General features: G+C 35.6%; 1 protein-coding gene across 1 annotated transcript; it reads right to left on the reverse strand.

Moving 5' to 3' along the window:
• Window positions 1–1,373: 1,373 nt before the first annotated feature.
• On the reverse strand, window positions 1,374–18,676 carry TMED5 (transmembrane p24 trafficking protein 5). The gene is made up of 4 exons (XM_015064440.3): window positions 18,476–18,676; window positions 12,242–12,339; window positions 5,843–6,026; window positions 1,374–4,348 (listed from the first exon to the last, which is right to left on the reverse strand). The coding sequence occupies exons 1-4, from the start codon at window positions 18,662–18,664 to the stop codon at window positions 4,130–4,132; spliced, it is 690 nt and encodes a 229-aa protein (XP_014919926.1). The 5' UTR covers window positions 18,665–18,676; the 3' UTR covers window positions 1,374–4,129.
• Between the last annotated feature and the right edge of the window lie 163 nt (window positions 18,677–18,839).

Genomic DNA, 18,839 nt, shown 5'->3' on the forward strand with positions numbered 1-18,839 from the left:
CCTTGCTGGATTTTGATAGGAATGTTAAATTTACATTTAGGGAAGAATTGACCATTTTACTGTTTTGAGCCTTCCAATCCATGGAGCATGGTACATCTCTCTACTTGTTTGGGTCTTTGATCTTTCATCAACTTTTGATAATTTTCAGCATACAGATCTTGTATAGGATTTGCTAAGATTTATACCTAAACGTGATTTTCTTTGGAGTGTGGTTGTCAGCAGTATTGTGTTTTTTTGTTTCCAAGTTGGTTTTGAATACCAAGCAAAATCCAGCAAAATAGAACTCCAAAATGTGTCTTTGTAAGCTGTTGCCTTTTCTTTCAGCTTTGCCCTACAAATAGCACAACACTAGTCCTTTTGGAATTGAAATAAAGGTAGGGTAGAAACATTAGTTTTATTAGTCCCTCCTTCCACTTGTTACCCAGTGTAGAAATGAACCCTTTGACATCTGATCATTATTGCCACTTGAGAACTTCCAGGAGTGGGAGTGTTGGATAACAGATTCTTCATTTTGCTGTTGACTCATGGTCATTGAAGACCTCCAAATTTTCCCCTGCTTGGCATTTTCTTGCTTTTTTCTTTCAGATACAAGATACAGAGTCCCATCTCAGTGTTCTATCTTTCATGTAACATCATCTTAGGTGTGGATTCTTTATTCTATGCCCTTTCCCCAGACATACAGTAAAGTGTAGTCTAGCTCTAGTTTGTAATGACACAAACCTTACAGGAACCCAGACATCTGAAAGTGATGGCACTGCAGAAGCAGAAAGGTGCCTAAGGAATTCTATCAGCTTGGAGGGGAAGAGTGTCTTGTCTGGATGGTAAGGAAATAGCAATAACAAACTAATTTCCACCGAGCATTGGACTCTTATGTGATTTTAACCAAGATTTAAGATGCTACCTAAAATGTTTCTACAGACAAAGAAATAGACTCAAAGGAAGTTTGATTTCTCAAGATCCCTCAGTTAGCAAATGGTCCAGGGATAATGGATACCACAATCCCAAGTTGTATTGGTTAAAAATTAAGATTCTTGAGACCTATTATAGACCTAAGCAATCAATTTCTGGGGTTGGGTTAGAGGAGTGGTACAAGTTCCTTGGGTGCTTATTTAGCATTCCAAACTTTCAGAAGTGATGACCTTTGGCTCTTTTTTCCCCCCTCTGTATTTTGAGCACCTTATAGTTACAATGCATGTTTGGGCAACGGATGAATAAGAGAACACATATAAATAGAAATCCAATGCAAGGCAGAATGACCTACAATAGGAAGTGCAGAGAACTATGGGTTTTCAAATGGAAGGGAGAGCACACAAGGCCAAGTATGAGATCAATGAAGGTTTTAAGGCTTAGCATTGACAATGACATAAGTAAAATTTCCTTTGACTGTAATTTTTATTATGTATATTCAGCATAGTATTCATTGCTCTTTTAATAAGGCTGTTAACAACTATAAAGCAATTTGAGCAACAATGATTATGTATTACACTTCAGATGAAAAGCTATTACATGCTGAATCATTTTTTAAATTTCAGATAAAGAATTTTTATTTAGGGAGGCATACAATTTATAGGTACTCAATTTTTGTTAATTTTAAGACATAATAACAATGCTTAAGGATAAACCTACTTAACAAAATTACATTTCAATTTGTAATTTATTTCCTTCCTATTTCAACCACTTCTTTACCTTCTATACCTTGAAAGAATAGCATATCATTAATGACCCAAATGCAAATGAGAATAAAACTCTAGGCCTTAAATATTACAGTATTTTAAGAGTTTATGTAACTAAACACCAAAGAAAAAATCAGCCATTATGTGACAGCTTAATTTTAGCATAATTTTAATTTCAAAATTTAATACTGACATTTAAAAAACCACACGAGGCAGATAATCTATATGCCAAAGAATTTAGTTCTTTGTTCACTGATTATACTTTTTTTGGTTAATACAAGTTAACATTCTTAATCCCACTCTTCATTTTGTCCCTATAAAAATAAAATTGTCCTCAGTATTCCTAAATTCTTTGTTTTCCAAATAAGGCCATTATAAGGTAAGAAGTTACTGAATCACAGGTTTAAAATCAGTGGCATGAATCACACGTACATGATGTAACAAATTCATTGTTAGGTAAGGAATCAGTACAGTACAGTAGCCAGCCAGAGGTAGAATTCTTAATCACAGTTTTATAGAAAAGACGCAGTAGTTTAGATCTGCACTGTTGTATTAGGTATAGTATGGTAAGTTTGCTTCTCATTTTGAGTTTAACAGAAGGGGGGAATGGGATATCATAGGCAATTACTGGCCCTTGTTTTGCCTGTATTTCAGGTGCTACTCCTGGACACATAAAAGCATTTTCTTGGGTCAGTTAAGGTAATCAATCCTCATTTTTAAAAAGCTTCAGAGTAGGGATATCTAACCTTTGTTCTCCCAAAGGCATAAGGAGGGAAATAAATCTTTTTGTACCACTCTGACTGTAAATTAATAAACCATTCTCTTGATATCATTGCTTAAGAATTCAAGCAGTACTAATATACAGAGGGGTGCTATATTCAAACTTGTAAGCTGATTGTTTCTAACTCATATTTGTCTTAACCAGTATTACAAATCGATAAAACCTAAAAATTCTACTTAATATAGCTAAATTACTAGTATATGAGTAAGACTCCATAGACCCAATAAGAAGGATGTCAGAGACTTTATATAAAGTTATTCACATATCAGCTCTAAATTTGGGATTCTGTAGGCTTTCAATCCTTACTTGAATGTCAATAAATAAAGTGATCAGAAAAGTAATTTAATGAAAGTTATAATAAAAGTTGTAATATGTTTACCCAGTGCTAAATCTTACAGTAGAGTTTGTTTCATAAAATATACCTGAATACTTATAAAAGACAATTCAAAACAGAATAAAACAACTGTAAAACAATAAAAGCCATGGCCAAGTAGAGTTTCTACAGTTAACTGGAATTTAGTCTGATTATTATTTAGGATAGGGTCATTAGTGAACCAATCAGATTCTAGATACTTACAGTTTATTTAAGTGAACTTAATTTTGATCAGATGTTCTCAAGCTTACTCAAATTCTTCTTTATTGATTTTGTTATTTTTTTTGTTGTTGATTTTAAGAACTCAGAAAAGGAGATCTTTATTTATGTTGGGCCGAGATTTTTAAAGCAATATTTTCCTTCACAACTGTTGGTAATAATGTATTATCCAAGCCAATAATCATGTTAAAATTAACATAACACTGCTGATAGGTAATATAAAAGTATTTTTTGTCACATTTAATTTCAAAATTCTAGATCTTAGTTAAGGACTAGACAAAATGTGTCCCTATGGAGACTGAGCGATTTCATTTCAAAGAGAAAATTTTTCCAAATTTTAATAATGACTGAGCAATTTAAGAATTATGAAAATATTGGCCTTTGGGGAATGTAAGCTAAGTCTATAAAACTAATACTTTTTGTTAATATTTTAAATTGAAATATATTTGGTTATAAAAGTCTCACAAATCTGTTTTTCACAGCTATGTGTCTATTTACATTATAGGAGAGATACATATGTAAAAAGAAAAGTTGAGTTTTTGTTTTCTAAAGATTATTCCAATCTATGATTAGGTAATTCTCAGATGATTTATAACTTAATATACTGGAAACTTACACAGTTAATTTATAATTGCCACATTTACAAAGAAACTTTAATATATTGAAAACTTGTATTAATTTGTATTTGCCAAATTTACAAAGAAACTTCTAGGTAAGAGAATCTTTTAAAAACATTGTTTGGTGTTGCATTTGGGCCCAAAGCTCATTTATTTAAATCACCTATGACATTTGCAAAAGTTTTTCAAACTTAGGAAAATGCTGTTATTAATATGGCTTCATTCAATTATACCTATACTCTGCAAAATATTTGTTATATATTTAAGTACAACTGAAGCAATAAGACTACTTGCACAGATGAAAGTGAAGACTTTCCTTTCACATTAAAATTATACTTGCTTCACGCTTGTGGTAATACCTGAAAATCTTTTTTGAAAAGACTATTAATGGTCTTGGACTTTAACTGTAAGGTGTATTACATTTTTCCATCTCTCTTTTTTATGTTAAGTAGTCTAGTTTAAAGTTTTAAGTTCTACTTTTCCTCTTATCTTCAAATAGACTCTTCAGCATATAAACTTGAATGGCTGACACTACCACCATTACCACTAAGTTAACCATAGACCAGAAATTGACTCTATCAAAGTTGCTTTCTTGGATATTTCGATCACGAGCTTCAAATGCTCTAAGCAGAGTCTGGATGTGACCACTTTTGCTTAGTCTGGCCTTGATACTGTTGATGGATTCCTGGAGATAAATAAAATAATTTTACTATAAAAGAATGCTCAGTAAATTTAAGCCAATTTAAACATGTGATTCACAGTACCCTGACATTCATATTAGTTTTATATCCAAACAATTAAGGGACAGGTGCTACTTGGATTACCTAAAGATCTCTGTAAGTTTATGTAATAGTTCTCCTGGTTTATTTAAATTATTTTTTTTATAAATAGTTATTTAACAGAGAAGCAAAGCTACTGTAAATTGAAAATAAATAATGTGAAAATCTATTTGAGTGGTATAGTACCAGGGGTTTTACATACATTACCTCTTTCTCAGCCCTCACAACCATAAGAAAATAACTAAGTTTTTAAAAAACCTAACTGATAACAGTGTGTAGGTATTTGTCTTTATATAATGCACTGTGGGTTTATATTTTCTTCTTTGAATGTTAGTCTGGCCCAGTTTGTATTGTTAGTAACACTCGTGGAAGAGCTAAGAAAACTAACATTTTTTTGTACCAGACACCATTTAAAGCACTTCTATACATGCTAGATCATATTGCATCCTCACAACAACTCTAGAGGTATTCTCTCCATTTGGCAAGTGAGAAAACCAAGGCTCTGAGAGCTCAGTTACTAAGCAGTCACACATACACGATTGTTTAATTTTCCAACTTCTTAAGCTAACTGATCTACATATAATAGGTCTCTTCTATAATTTGATAGTTGCTTTCCTAATAAACCTCAAGTGATCAAAATACCATATTATAAGAAAAAAAAGTTAGGTTATAAAAGTATTAGAGGTTACACAGTTTCAATTTGCAAAACCATGTTAGTTTTCCTGCAGGAATTTCTATCATACAGCTATATATGTTATTTACAAATATCACTCAGTAAATTCTATGATTTGATTACATCTATCTGTGGCTGAAGGTACTGACCTATTCCCCCTATCACTAGTACTATTATTAACAAATAGTAACATGTACATTTCACTATGCATGTTAATGATAAAAGTATAAAGAAATTCAAACAAAGAAGCCATATTCTAAGAGTTTTTACTCCTGAATGTAGTTCTAGTTTCTGGTGACTGCTAGGTCTGGTCTGAAGAATATAAACAGTGTTCCCAAATTAACCAAGTAATATCAAATTTCATGTTATAAAAATCATGCTGTGAGGAAAATGCCTCTACATCTTAAGGGTTTACAAATTACTCACTTTTATTCTATGTGCAAGTACACTATAGATCATTACATTCTTCTGTTTGTGAATATTCTAAGAGAGTTTTAGGGTTAAGAGCTTATGTTCAAATTCGATTTCCCTCCTCTCTAGTTATATGAAAGAAAGATTACTTAAGCTCCCTAAAGCACAATTTCCTCATTGGAAAGATGGAGATAAATAGTCTTCAGAGTTCATAAGTAAAGATTACCTGAGATGATGCAGAGAAAATGCTTATTTCTGTGCCTATCACATAGTCAGGCCTGTGGATAATTTTTATTTATTAAAAGATCATACTGACCAGGATATCTTCCAGTTTCATATCCAACATGTCTGTGCCAGTAATATATTTCTTCCAGTCCTCTTGTTCTTGCACCTGTTCTCCCATATTATCCAGGATTAATTCAAAGAAAATAACCTTCTCAGAAATGGTGCTGAATGTATTATCAAAGCAGAACATGTAGTCACCGTCTTCAGTCTCTATCCTGTATTAAAAAAAGTGTATGTCTTCAGTTATCTGTACTTCTATTTAGGATCAAAGAAAAAATTCCTATAGATAGAAAAAGAAATAACATGGTTTACATTAGTAATTGGACAGTTTGCTGACAGAAAGATTTCCTTAGTGTTGAAAGATAATTTATAATTTCTTGGGAAAGAGGTAACTTGTTAATATCCATGTTCAAATACTTGCAACTTAGATGTGCTTGGCATTGGCTCAGGAAATTATGGTTAAAGGTCTTGACCTAATTTTTGGAAAAGGATAAGATTAAAAACATAGATACATGATACCTCAAAATTATCTTTAATATTTACACACTATTAAAAGTAACTTATCATGAGTCAATTTGTATGCAAATAAGACCACAAACCTCCCCTTCAATTGAAATAACTCTAATGTGAGTTTTGTTTTCAAAAGTAGTGATGGGTTGTTCCAAATGCTTTTCTTCCAGGCCTCCTACAGATTAAGAATATTTTTATAACATACTTTACAAAGGTTAGGATGAGGTCAGTAGCCAACAACCAGAGCTTTACTGTCAGTGGCATTACCCTTTACTGTGTAAATGCCACTCACATCTGATTTATACTTTTAATCTTGGTCTCATTAGCTTCACATTCAAGATATTTGGCCTGGGCGCAGTTACTTTAGCAAAGTGGCTTCCTATTTTTTTTTTTTTAAACTTTAACAAGAAAAATACTGCATAGGCTAATGACATTTACTAGTGCCGGCCACAAAAACCACTGAAACTGAGTTTTAGTTTTTGTTGGGACTGGTTCATGGAAGGTTGGTTTAAATGATTCTGAAATTTTCTTATTTCCAATACAATGGATTGCTTAAACTGAGGTATGTGTATCATTTTCTATAGCCTTGTCACTACAGCATGTGGTTCTCCTTTTTTTAAGTCAGTCCCCATCTCTTCCACCTGTTTCCAACTTGAAGCATAAGAGATAAGCACTCAGTAATTTGACTGGATTTTAACATATATACTATACATAAAAAATACTAAATGCTTATCTACCCCCAATAAAAAATGCACACTGCTTTCACATATTCTATCTCTTTTAATCCTTACCATCATATTTGGAAGTTAGGCATAATTGACCTTTTCAAGGTAAGTAAAATAAGGTTCACATAAATTAAAATACTTGCCTATGATCACATAAGCCTGTCATACGCGTAGACGAAGTTTGGTTTTGACTCTCGAGTTAATTGATCTTTCTTTTCTGTAATACTGTTCAGAGCCTGTCTGCATTCTTTGCAATCTCCTCAGCCATGACAAACCTTTGTCTTTGAGGATGTATTTAACCTTTGGAAGAAGCTTGAAGAATATACTGGCAAATACAGTGGGGAACAATTTTAAAAGGAAAAAAATGTTATGACTATTTGTAAAGTATAATTCAATGTTAATCACTTTTTAATGTAACTCTTAATTTTGTTTAGTCTTTATTTTATTTAATTCAACTTTATTTAGCCACTTTTAACCCTGAAATGGATAAAAAAGGGAAGCTTTCTGTACCTACTCTTTTTACGTGTACAGATAAAGACACAGGTAAAAAAAATTGGTTCTAAAATTTCACGGGATGATGAGGCATAAAAGTCTAGAAAGGGTGCATGGGGACAAGGGTAAAAATGAAAAACGTTTGACAAGCACTGACATGTATGAACTTATGCATGTGTATGAAAAAAAGATGTTTACTACTTTATAGTCATTCCTATACTAATCTCTTTCTAAATCTGTGTTAATTACTTTTAGTAGAAAGGAACTTTATTACTACAAATGATACAAAATATTAGCAAATAAGAAATGCAGTTAATTTTCCTTCCAATTAGAATAAAGAACATAAGTCATCCAAAATGGGTAAGTTCTCATGTAAGTTAGGATGGTATTAATTCAGTTGTCTAGAAAAATACACACACACACACACACAAAATTTCTCATTCCCAAAAGTGCCAGCCAATAGCTGTTACTTAAGGTGTTTGTAGCTCTGGAGACATTTTTCCTAACCCTGCCTTCTGGAAGGGCAGTATTTAAGGATTTAACAAAAAAACTATTTCAGTGTCATAACAGCTATTTTAGTTGCCTTAAAAAAGTTAATATAGCTAGGGGCACCTGGGTGGCTCAGTTGGTTGAGCGTCCAACTCTTGATTTCAGCTCAGGTCATGATCTCATGGGCTCTGTGCTAGCAGTGTGGAGCCTGCTTGGGATCCTCTCTCCGTCTCTCTGCCCCTCCCCCCTGCTCGCTCTTTCTCAAAATGAGTAAACATTAAAAAAAATTAGAGGAGGCAGGATAGATCAAAATTCTTGCTTTCTGGGCATCTGGGTGGCTGTCAGTTAAGTGTCTGACTCTCGATCTCAGCTCAGATCATGATCCTATGGTTGGTGTGTTTGAGCCCTGTGTTGGGCCCTGTGCTGATGGCAAGAAGCCTGCTTAGAATTTTCTCTCCTCTCTGTCCGTTTCCCACTTGTGCTCTCTTTCTCTCTCTCAAAACAAATGAATAAACTCTAATAAAATAAAAAAAGCAGTGTTCCAAAAAAAACCCAAAACAAACAATTCTTGCTTTCTACTATACAATAGTTAGAATATTTCTGGCACATAGCACTATGCAAGTACTAGCTATTACAATTATTCGTATTTTTTTTTTTAATTTTTTAATGTTTATTTTTGAGAGAGACAGAGACAGAATGCGAGTGGGTTAGGGGCAGAGAGAGAGGGAGACACAGAGTCTAAAGCAGCCTCCAGACTCTAAGCTGTTAGCACAGAGACCGACGCGGGGCTCGAACTCACGAGCTGTGAGATCATGACCTGAGCCGAAGTCGGACGCTCAACCGACTAAGCCACCCAGGCGCCCCCAATTATTCGTCTTTGTTAACCAGCGTATGTGGCATGTAATTGATAGTGAATACTAAATACATGTATGAATGAATGAGGGGGAAGAATATCTCAACTATAATCCTCTTTTCAATAACAATACTCTTTCTTATTTTTTATTTTTATTTAATTTTTAAATTTTTATATATATTTCTAAATTTTAAAGTTTTAATTTTTTATTACATTTTAAAATTTTATTGTTAAACTGCTTTATTTTTTTTTTTTAACGTTTATTTATTTTTGAGACAGAGAGCATGAACGGGGAGGGTCAGAGAGAGGGAGACACAGAATCTGAAACAGGCTCCAGGCTCTGAGCTGTCAGCACAGAGCCTGATGCGGGGCTCCATCTCACGGACCGAGAGATCATGACCTGAGCCGAAGTCGGCCGCTTAACCGACTGAGCCACCCAGGCACCCCTAAACTGCTTTAATTTTTTAAATGTTTATTTTTGAAAGAGAGAGAGACATAGAGTGTAAGTGGAGGAGGGGCAGAGAGAGAGGAAGACAGAGAATCTGAAGCAGGCTCCAGGATCTGAGCTGTCAGCACAGAGCCTGACATGGGGCTTGAACCTACAAACTGTGAGATCATGACCTGAGCCAAAGTCAGACACTCAACTGACTGAGCCACCCACGTGCCTCTAAAATGCTTTTTAGAATGGCACTTTACCTATGCAGAGCTCAGGAAAAATCTTTGTATAAACCATTAATACAGAAATAGTAATTTAAAAAGTCAGTTTAGATTGATAAACTTGGAACTATGCTTTTTCTTTGATAGTTATGAACAGAAACTAAAAGTGTAACTTATCTTTAAATTTGAGAATATAGAAAATATGTAGAATTTCTGCCATTTTTTTCCTCCAATTTCCTCCTTTCCTTTAGGAATAAATTAAAATGAACTGTTAGGAAGAAAAGGTATCTTGCTTTCTTGTACAGAATTACCTCTCATTAAACCATTGGGAGAAAAGACTGAGTTTATAAAAGTTCACATTTATTGAGTTCTTTAGATATGCCAGGCCACTGTTCTAAGCACTTTATATGTATTAATTTTTTTTTATTCACCACAGTCCTCTTGAGGTACATGTTATTACTTTTTCTATGGTTTTACCAACTTAACATTTATCATGATCATTTTAGCAATAAAGAAACTGATGGGAATGCAAGCTGGTGCAGCCACTCTGGAAAACAGTATGGAGGTTCCTCAAAAAACTAAAAATAGAATTACCCTATGACCCAGCAATTGCACTACTAGGCATTTATCCAAGGGATACAGGTGTGCTGTTTCGAAGGGACACGTGCACCCCATGTTTATAGCAGCACTATCAACAATAGCCAAAGTATGAAAAGAGCCCAAATGTTCATCAATGGATGAATGGATAAAGAAGATGTGAGATATATACACACACACACACACACACACACACACACACATACACACAATGGAGTATTACTCGGCAGTCAAAAAGAATGAAATATTGCCATTTACGACTATGTGGATGGAACTGGAGGGTATTATGCTAAGTGAAATTAGAGAAAGACAAAAATTGTATGACTTCACTCATGAGGATTTTAAGAGACAAAACAGATGAACATAAGGGAAACAAAAATAATATAAAAACAGGGAGGGGGACAAAACAGAAGAGACTCATAAATATGGAGAACAAACTGAGGGTTACGGGAAGGGTTGTGGGAGGGGGGATGGGCTAAATGGGTAGGGGGCACTAAAGAATCTACTCCTGAAATATTGTTGCACTATATGCTAACTAATTTGGATGAAAACTTAAAAAAATAAAAAGTAAAACAAGTTAAAATAAAAAAAAAGAAATTGAGGCATAGAGCACTAGAGTAAGTTAATGAAAGTTACACAGCTAGTGAACAGTGAAACCAGTATTTAAAACCAGGCTGTACAACTCACTCTTAATCACTACACCAAATTTCAAATCTACCTTCTAAAAATTAGATTTAAACAAAAGTTTATCTTTAGTTATATTAACTTCTTAATATATTTTTTTAAGTTTTTACTTATTTTGAGAGAGAGCCCTGCAAGTGTGTGGGCATACAGCACTTGAACAGGGAAGGGGCAGAGAGGGAGAAAGAGAATCCCAAGCAGGATATGCATTGCCATCACAGAGCTAGACTTCGGGCTTGATTCCACGAGAAATGTGAGATCATGACCTGAACAGAAATCGAGTGTCAGATGCTCAACATACTGAGCAACCCAGGGGCCCCTATCCTGCTTCCTCTTAATAAATGTGTATCCCTGCAGACTTAATTAACTTCTCTGAGCCTCCTTGTCTGTAAAATGAGAATTGAGGAATCAAGGAATCTCTCATAATGAGTTAGAATGATTAATTTAGAAGCATATAAAATGCAAAGCCTAGTTTATGGCAAACATTAGACTGTACTTGCTTTTCTTCTAACTGCAAACTCACAATTTAGTTTTAATGCAATGAGTAAAAACAAAGTGCTGCAGTAGAATAATAGAATGGAAGAGGGAAACACACAAGATACAAACAAAGAGAAGTGAGATGTAAGAGAGCATATACAGCCTTTTGTTAAACTCTAAACTTGTAACAAGTTATTTTCTTCCTTTCTGGCTTCCTATGGTCAGATCTTTTATTATCATATCTTCTAATTATCTAAGAAGAATGAGGCCTTAGTAAGAGGCATACATACACAACACATATGTACAAAGACATACTATACTTTTTTTTTTTTTTTTTTGAGAGAAAGAGGAAGAGACTGAGTACAAGCAGGGGAGGGGCAGAATCTTAAGCAGGCTCCATGCTGCCAGTGCAGAGCCTGATGAGGGGCTCGTTCTCATGACTGTGAGATCATAAGAGCTGGATGCTTAACTGACTGAGCCACCCAGGCATCACTGTACTTGTTTTTTTAAGCAAAGGAACAGTGGACAAATATGATATAGCCAACAGCTAAAAAAAAAAACTATAGCCTAAAAACTATAAAAAAAAAAAAAACCCAAAATTATATACCTAAACAGTAACTTAAAATGGAAAGGTTGTGCTAAGTAGAAAAACAGGTTTAAAATTCCACAACAGACTGAATTCAACACCTAGGGCACATTCATCCTATTTAACCAAAGCAAAGAAAGAAATTAGTTAGGATTAATACAATATGCCTAATAAAAGGGAAAAAAGTTAAAGGAAGACATTTTAGTTTATACTAGACCACTCTCAAAGACTGCTTAAAATGTTCATATGGAATCATTTAATACTAATGTTTAGTATCATCAAATGTGCTAAATTTCCCTGCCTTGCAGATAGCACATTGATATTATTCAGCCCAAGAAACTCAACTAAGGGATTACTACTTACGTGTGAACTCCATCTGATTTTCTTTGTTCAAAAACTAAGGTTCTTCCTTGTGGAGAGGCAAGATGGAAATCAATATCTAATCCTGCTCCATCTAAGACCTGTAGAAAAGCACAAAAGGGAAGAACACATTATAAATAGAATAAAAAATATATGAAGTAGATCATGTGACGACATGATTTTCTTTCTAAACCTAGAGAGGTAGGAAAGTCAACAAGATGCATGTAAGGGCTAGGAAAGAGCAGAAAGACCATCCATTCAATTCCATTCATTTTTGGAACTTTCTTACCAATTCATGTTGCCAGCATCTAAATTTAGGCCTTATAAATATTACTGAAATAATCTTCCTAAAATGGTGCCTTGGTTGAGAGGCCCTGTAGAGTGGAAAGAAACACGAAGGGAGTTCAAATGATAGACCTTACCTAGGTAATTTAGGGCACACTTATGTAACTTTTCTGTTTATCTTCAATAAAATAATAATTAGCTATTTCTTAGCACAGAACTCAAAACTTCCATGATCTGACCCCAACTGACTTCAGTGTATTCACCTATTATTCCCCAATATGAACTGAATATTCCAACTAGGTTGTTTGTTTACTGGCCAAAGAACACAATCTGTTCCTTTACAATCCCAAAATGTCCTGATGATGATGATAGCTAACAATTAGAGTGTATGCCACACATTGTTTTAAGGGCTTCATGTGGTTTAATTTCTTCACAACAATTCTAAGAAGCAGGTCTTATTATTATCATCAAGACATAAATAGAAGAACCAATCAACCCAACAAACAGAAAACAAACAAACAAAAAAGTGAGGCATACAGAAATAATTTCCCCAAGGTGATACAGCAAATGAATGGCATGGTCAAAACTTGAACTCAGCAATCCGCCTCCAATAGCTAATCTTTTTCTTATTTCACTCTATTTTGTTTATTATTTTTTCTGGTGGCTTTAATGGAATGATATAAAAAATTACCTATTCCTGTGCTCTACTTACTGATCAACAGTAGTAGTTTCAAATGGCTAGCTAAATATACAGAATTCTTTTTCTTCTTTACATCCCAATAAAATGAAGAATATATATAATGATATAAATATTCCATAACAACACTGGAAACCAATAGCTATCAATCTCAACATTCTCACTGAAACAGACTAGAGACATTTGTTGAAATCAGTGCCCCATGGAGGACCTGGGTGGCTCAGTCAGTTAAGCATCTGACTCGATTTCAGCTTAGGTCATGATCTCCCAGTTGGTGGGTTTGAGCTCCGCATCAGGCTCTGTGTTGACAGCACGGGATTCTTTCTCCCTCTCTCTGCCCCTCCCCATCTTGCACTCTCAATCTCTCTCTCTCAAAATAAATAAACTTAAAAAAAAAAAAAAGAAATCAATGCCCCATTTTTCATGTTATTGGTTTTTCTGAGAGGATTAAGTTCTGAAAAAATAGTTAATATAAACAGACTTTAAAATGTTTCCTCAGATGAATATACATCCTCAGAGAAATTCAGGAATGTGTAACCCATAAAAAATGAGGTTCCTAGTATGAAAAATAAGCTCTCAAAAAGATTAAAAAATGTTGCCAAAATTTATTTAACAAATGCTATGATAGCAGAATAAATATGGATAGAGACTAAAAATCAGCAAACTGGAAGGAACCAAGGAATTCTCAGAACAAGGTGAAAAAATAGAGATGAAAAGTATGAGGGAAATTTTAAGATCATTCATAAAGGACAGAGCTAAAGATTTCAAATATCTAACAAGCATTTCAAAGAAGACAACCAAGAGAAATGAAGGGAGGAAATCATTAAATAAGAGAACAAAAATTTTTGCTTCAAAAGATAAAAATCTTTGTAGACTGGAAGGGACTAATAGAGGTGAAGCAGGATAAATGAAAAAAAGAGTAAAAATCCTACTGACTTTCCCAAAGGATTTAAAAAGAACCTAGAAACTTCCAATGATAAGTAGTAGAGAACTGCAAAATAACAAGAACTGGGGGATGGGGGCACCTGGATGGCTCATTCCATTAAGCGTCTAACTCTTGATTTCTACTCAGGTCATGATCTCATGGTTGTGAGACTGAGCCCCTCGTCAACACAGAGGCTGCCTGGGATTCTCTCTGTCTGACCCTCTCACACTTGTTCTCTCATGCTAACTCTCTCTCTCAAAAATAAATAAACTTTAAAATTGAGATTGGCATCAGAATTCTTATCTATAATACTAGATGCAAAAAACCATAATGAAGCCATGTCTTGAATGATCCCAATTAAAAAAAAATATATTTGGTAAAGTGAAAGCAAAAAGTAAGTGCATTTTTAGATGTCCAAGGACTTAAAGTATTTTCAAAGAATTATTCTCTAAAAAACTAAAAAAAGATACCCATTAAATCAGAAAATAAGAGATCTAACAAAACTAAACAAAGATTTCAGTAAAACAAAGTTTAAAAGAGATTATTGGTAGTGACTGTCAGGCTTAATGAAATTGTTTAAAATGATATTTAAGAATACAGAATATACTTAAAAATACATAAAATACAATTTTAAGATGTAAAATATTTATTTAAAAAAATCATAATCTGAAACTAAACTTCCTGATGATTTCACTGAAAGATTAGTGCCACTTTCCTTAGTCTGTGCTGTTGCTTTAACAGTCGTTCGGTTCCTGTAAGGCTTTCTTCTGTCTTCTTCCTCAATACGTGGCACATGTATTCTTTTTACCAATCGCCTTGTTCCGCTCACTCCTTTTATGCCTAATAAAACTGATTTTTCTATAGATCTGAACTCTACTTCTAAAATGTCTTCTCTGGAGGAGCCGGGGTGGCTCAGTTGGTTAAGCATCCGACTTCAGCTCAGGTCATGCTCTCACGGTTTGTGGGTTGGAGCCCTGCGTTGAAGCCTCGGGTGGGACTCTGTGCTGACAGCTCAGAGCCTGGAGCCCTGTTTGGATTCTGTGTCTCATTCTCTCTCTGCCCCTCCTCAACTTGCGTGCGCGCACTCTCTCTCTCTCTCTCTCAAAAAAAAAAAAAAAAGATAAAGAAAAAAAAAGAAAAAACTGGAATGTCTTCTCTCAATTTCCAGATGAAATTAAGTCTTCCCATTAAATACTCTCATAGCTGTATATACTTACCTTCATTAGAGTTACAATTTACACTTATGTAACAATTTGATTCCTGTTTCCACACTAGATTGTATGAGTATGAGAACATGCACTATTTTTTTACTCATCATTGTATCCATAGCGCTTAGCATAGTGCTCACACAAATTAAGCACTCAGCAATGATTTAAAAAGTTAAATGAATGATCTATTTTAGTCATAAGATATGTGTATTGACATTTAAAAATTTTAAGAACTGGGGTGTCCTTGGGGCGCCTGGGTGGCTCAGTCGGTTAAGCCGCCAACGTCGGCTCAGGCCATGATCTCAGTTTGTGAGTTCGAGGCCCGTGTTGGGTTCTGTGCTGATAGCTCAGAGCCTGGAGCGTGCTTTGGATTCTGTGCCTCCCTTTTTCTCTGACCGTCCCCTGCTCACACTCTGTGTCTCTCTCTCTCTCTCAAAAATAAATAAACATAAAAATTTTCTTTTTTTTTTTTTTTTTAAAGAACTAGGGTGTCCTGGGTGGCTTATTCAGTTAAGCATCTGACTTTGGCTGGGGTCATGATCTCACGGTTTGTGGGTTTGAGCCCCTTGTTGGGCTCCGTGCTGACAGTAAAGAGCCTGCTTGGGATTCTCTCTCTCCCCCTCTCACACTGGTACTTTATATAAAATAAATAAGCTTTAAAAAATCATTAAAAAGTTTTTAAGAACTTAATAATATAATGTGGGTGTGGTCAATTATTTTAGAAGTATCCTCTTAACCTTGAAAAGTAAGAAATGGTTAAAATTTTTCAATATGTCACAGTAACCCAAAGGTAATGTCTGCAATGTCTGTTCTCTGATATTTTAAAAATGAAAACAAAAAGCAGTAGCTTATTGTTATTGGAAAATTAATCATGGAGTTGGAAAATGCACACAAAAAGTTGAAGATTATCCCTTACCCTAGAAAGTCCTCCAACACTGTCTAGGACTACAGACATTAAATGATTTTCCTCCCCCCCTACCCAAGAACAACTATATTGTTTAGGGGGAATGCAGTGGGGGAACAGTCCCTTTAAGAGTGACTAAAGATGGAAAGTGTAAAGCTAAATGAAGCTAGCTATTTAACTCAAGAAGTGTAAATGTAGAAAAAAACTAACATTCAGTGCCTATTTACTATGTGTCAGGAATGACCTATGAACAATTATTTACTCATTTTTTCAAATCAACTCTGAGGTAATTACTATTATCTCTATTTTACAAGTGAGAGGTTAAGTAACTTGTTCAAAATCACATAGGTACTAAGTGACAGAGTCAAGATTTCAAACCAGGCATTTTATCTCTAGAAGTCTTATATGATAATCACAAGAGGTCAGTAGTTAATATACATTTCCTCCCTAATACCTGTATTAATACTAAGGAATTTTTGAATAAGACAAATTGTTTTCTTACCTGGATTATTTCACTAACCCCCCGTTGGTTTCCTTGCCTCTAATTTTGCCCTCCTTAAATCCATCTTCCACACTGTACCCAGTGACCTATCTGAAAAACAGTTTTGACTGTTACCATGCTGCTTGTATCTTCAATGGCCCTTGTACAGAACAAGGGCAAAGCCATGCAGTATGGCTTCATGGCCCACGTTGGGTTAAGATTCATGATCCTGATCCATCCAGCCTTCTGAGACCTCCAATCTCTTTTACTTCTACTCGCACCCTAGACTTTACAGTTTTAAAGTCTAATAAAGACCCAGCACTTGTGTCCACATACTGCCCACCAACAAAACATACTATGCATATACTATTCGTTTTGTTCCTTTTCCTGAAATTGCCCCTCCTTCCTTGCATTCTTGTCTCACTTAAGCATCTTTTTAGATTCAAATTTATTTTCTCCAGAATTCTTTTCTGAAACCCCAGAGAAGTGGCTCTTCTCTACAGCACTTAACAATACTTTATTGAAATTACCTATTTATTGGCCAGTGTCCCTTAAATAATAAGATCCCTGAAAACAGGAACTTTTTTTTTTTTGTCCGTGTCATCGTGGGTCTTCTCGTCCACACTCCTCCCACATCCCCCCACCCCCAACCCTCGCCAATTACTGGCATATGGTAAATGAACTTTTGAACCACACTGGTAATCAATAGATGTTGCGTTCTAGTCTCAGTTTTGCTCACTATGTAACCTTAGATACTGCGCTATTGCTTTCCTTAAGTATCTATAAGTTAATTCTAAAGCTCCTTCCGATATAAATTCTACATAACTTTTTATTTTGCTCTATACGTGACAGTAACTGTTGTTGAAAAGATTCTTTACATCAACTTAAAAAAATTAACATCTTATTATAAATTAAGTAATTTGTGAAAAATTAAAAGGCGAACCACACCAATGCATCTTTTTTTGCAGTGCTATCTAGAAACATCAAAATTAGCTGTGTTGAACTAACAAGATTTCTTCTAAGAAATTATCCTCTACCACGATGACTACATCAATTAAGGCAAATCCCTACATATTATTATGCAGACACTAAAAAGAAAACAATGGGAGAAATGCTTACAATACTGAACGAAAGGTTATAAAGTTTTAATATACAATTAGATATTACCTGGCTTAAAAATAAATATCTGAGAAGGAAATGTACCCTTAAATACATCAATAGCTCCTTTCAAAATATTCCAAAATCGGATTTAGTGATAATCACATGTTCACAATTCAAAAATCCTTAGCTGAAGCAATGACAGTGAACATTTATAATGCCGGAATTGGGTGAGCGTGGTGGGGGTAACAAAACAAGTGTCATCATCTCCTCCAATGATGAAGAAGAACGTGTTATCAGTCCTGTATTGCGAAATTCCCAGTATCGGAGCATGTGCTGGTTAGCAAGGCGATGGGTGAATTATGAAACAAAGAGGGAAACCACCGAGATCACCAGTATTGGCCTCTTTCCGACCAGAGGAAAGGGGAGAAGGCGGGTAGTGAATTCCAGGTCCCGCCTAACTTCTCGGTCCCCGGCCCCAGGAGAACCAAGCCTCGTGCGCCTGCGCCGAGCTGGCAGGCCACCCAGGCGGCCCTCCCCTGTTCACCACCCCGGCAGTCCACAAGAAGTTTCTAAGAGGGTGAGAGGCGAAGACCGTGTAGCTAGGATAAAGGAGGCTGGCTCACTCTCCGCACTTACTTGGTACTCAATCTCCAGCGAGGCCTTCAGGGGCATGGGCTGGTAGAAACACTCCTTCTGGCCGGCCGGAAGGGTAAACGTGAAGTCGCTGTCTAAGGAGGGAGTGAAGGCGGCAGCCACCGGCAGCAGCACTGGGTACAGAATGGCCAGGAGGAGCACCGGGAAGGGCAGCCAGATCTTGACGCCCATCCCTGCCGGGGCGATCTTGGGCTAGAAGAGACGCGGGAGGTGTGCGTTACTGGCACCTAGGGTCCGCTTTTCCTCCCTGGACTCCTCGTGGTTGGCAGGGAAACCTGAAGCCTGAAGCCTGAAGCAACCCCAGGTGGTGGCCACGACGGCGGCACAGGATCCCTCAGAGCGGGAA

This window comes from Acinonyx jubatus, chromosome C1 (assembly GCF_027475565.1).
Source record: "Acinonyx jubatus isolate Ajub_Pintada_27869175 chromosome C1, VMU_Ajub_asm_v1.0, whole genome shotgun sequence".
Lineage (NCBI taxonomy): Eukaryota > Metazoa > Chordata > Mammalia > Carnivora > Felidae > Acinonyx > Acinonyx jubatus.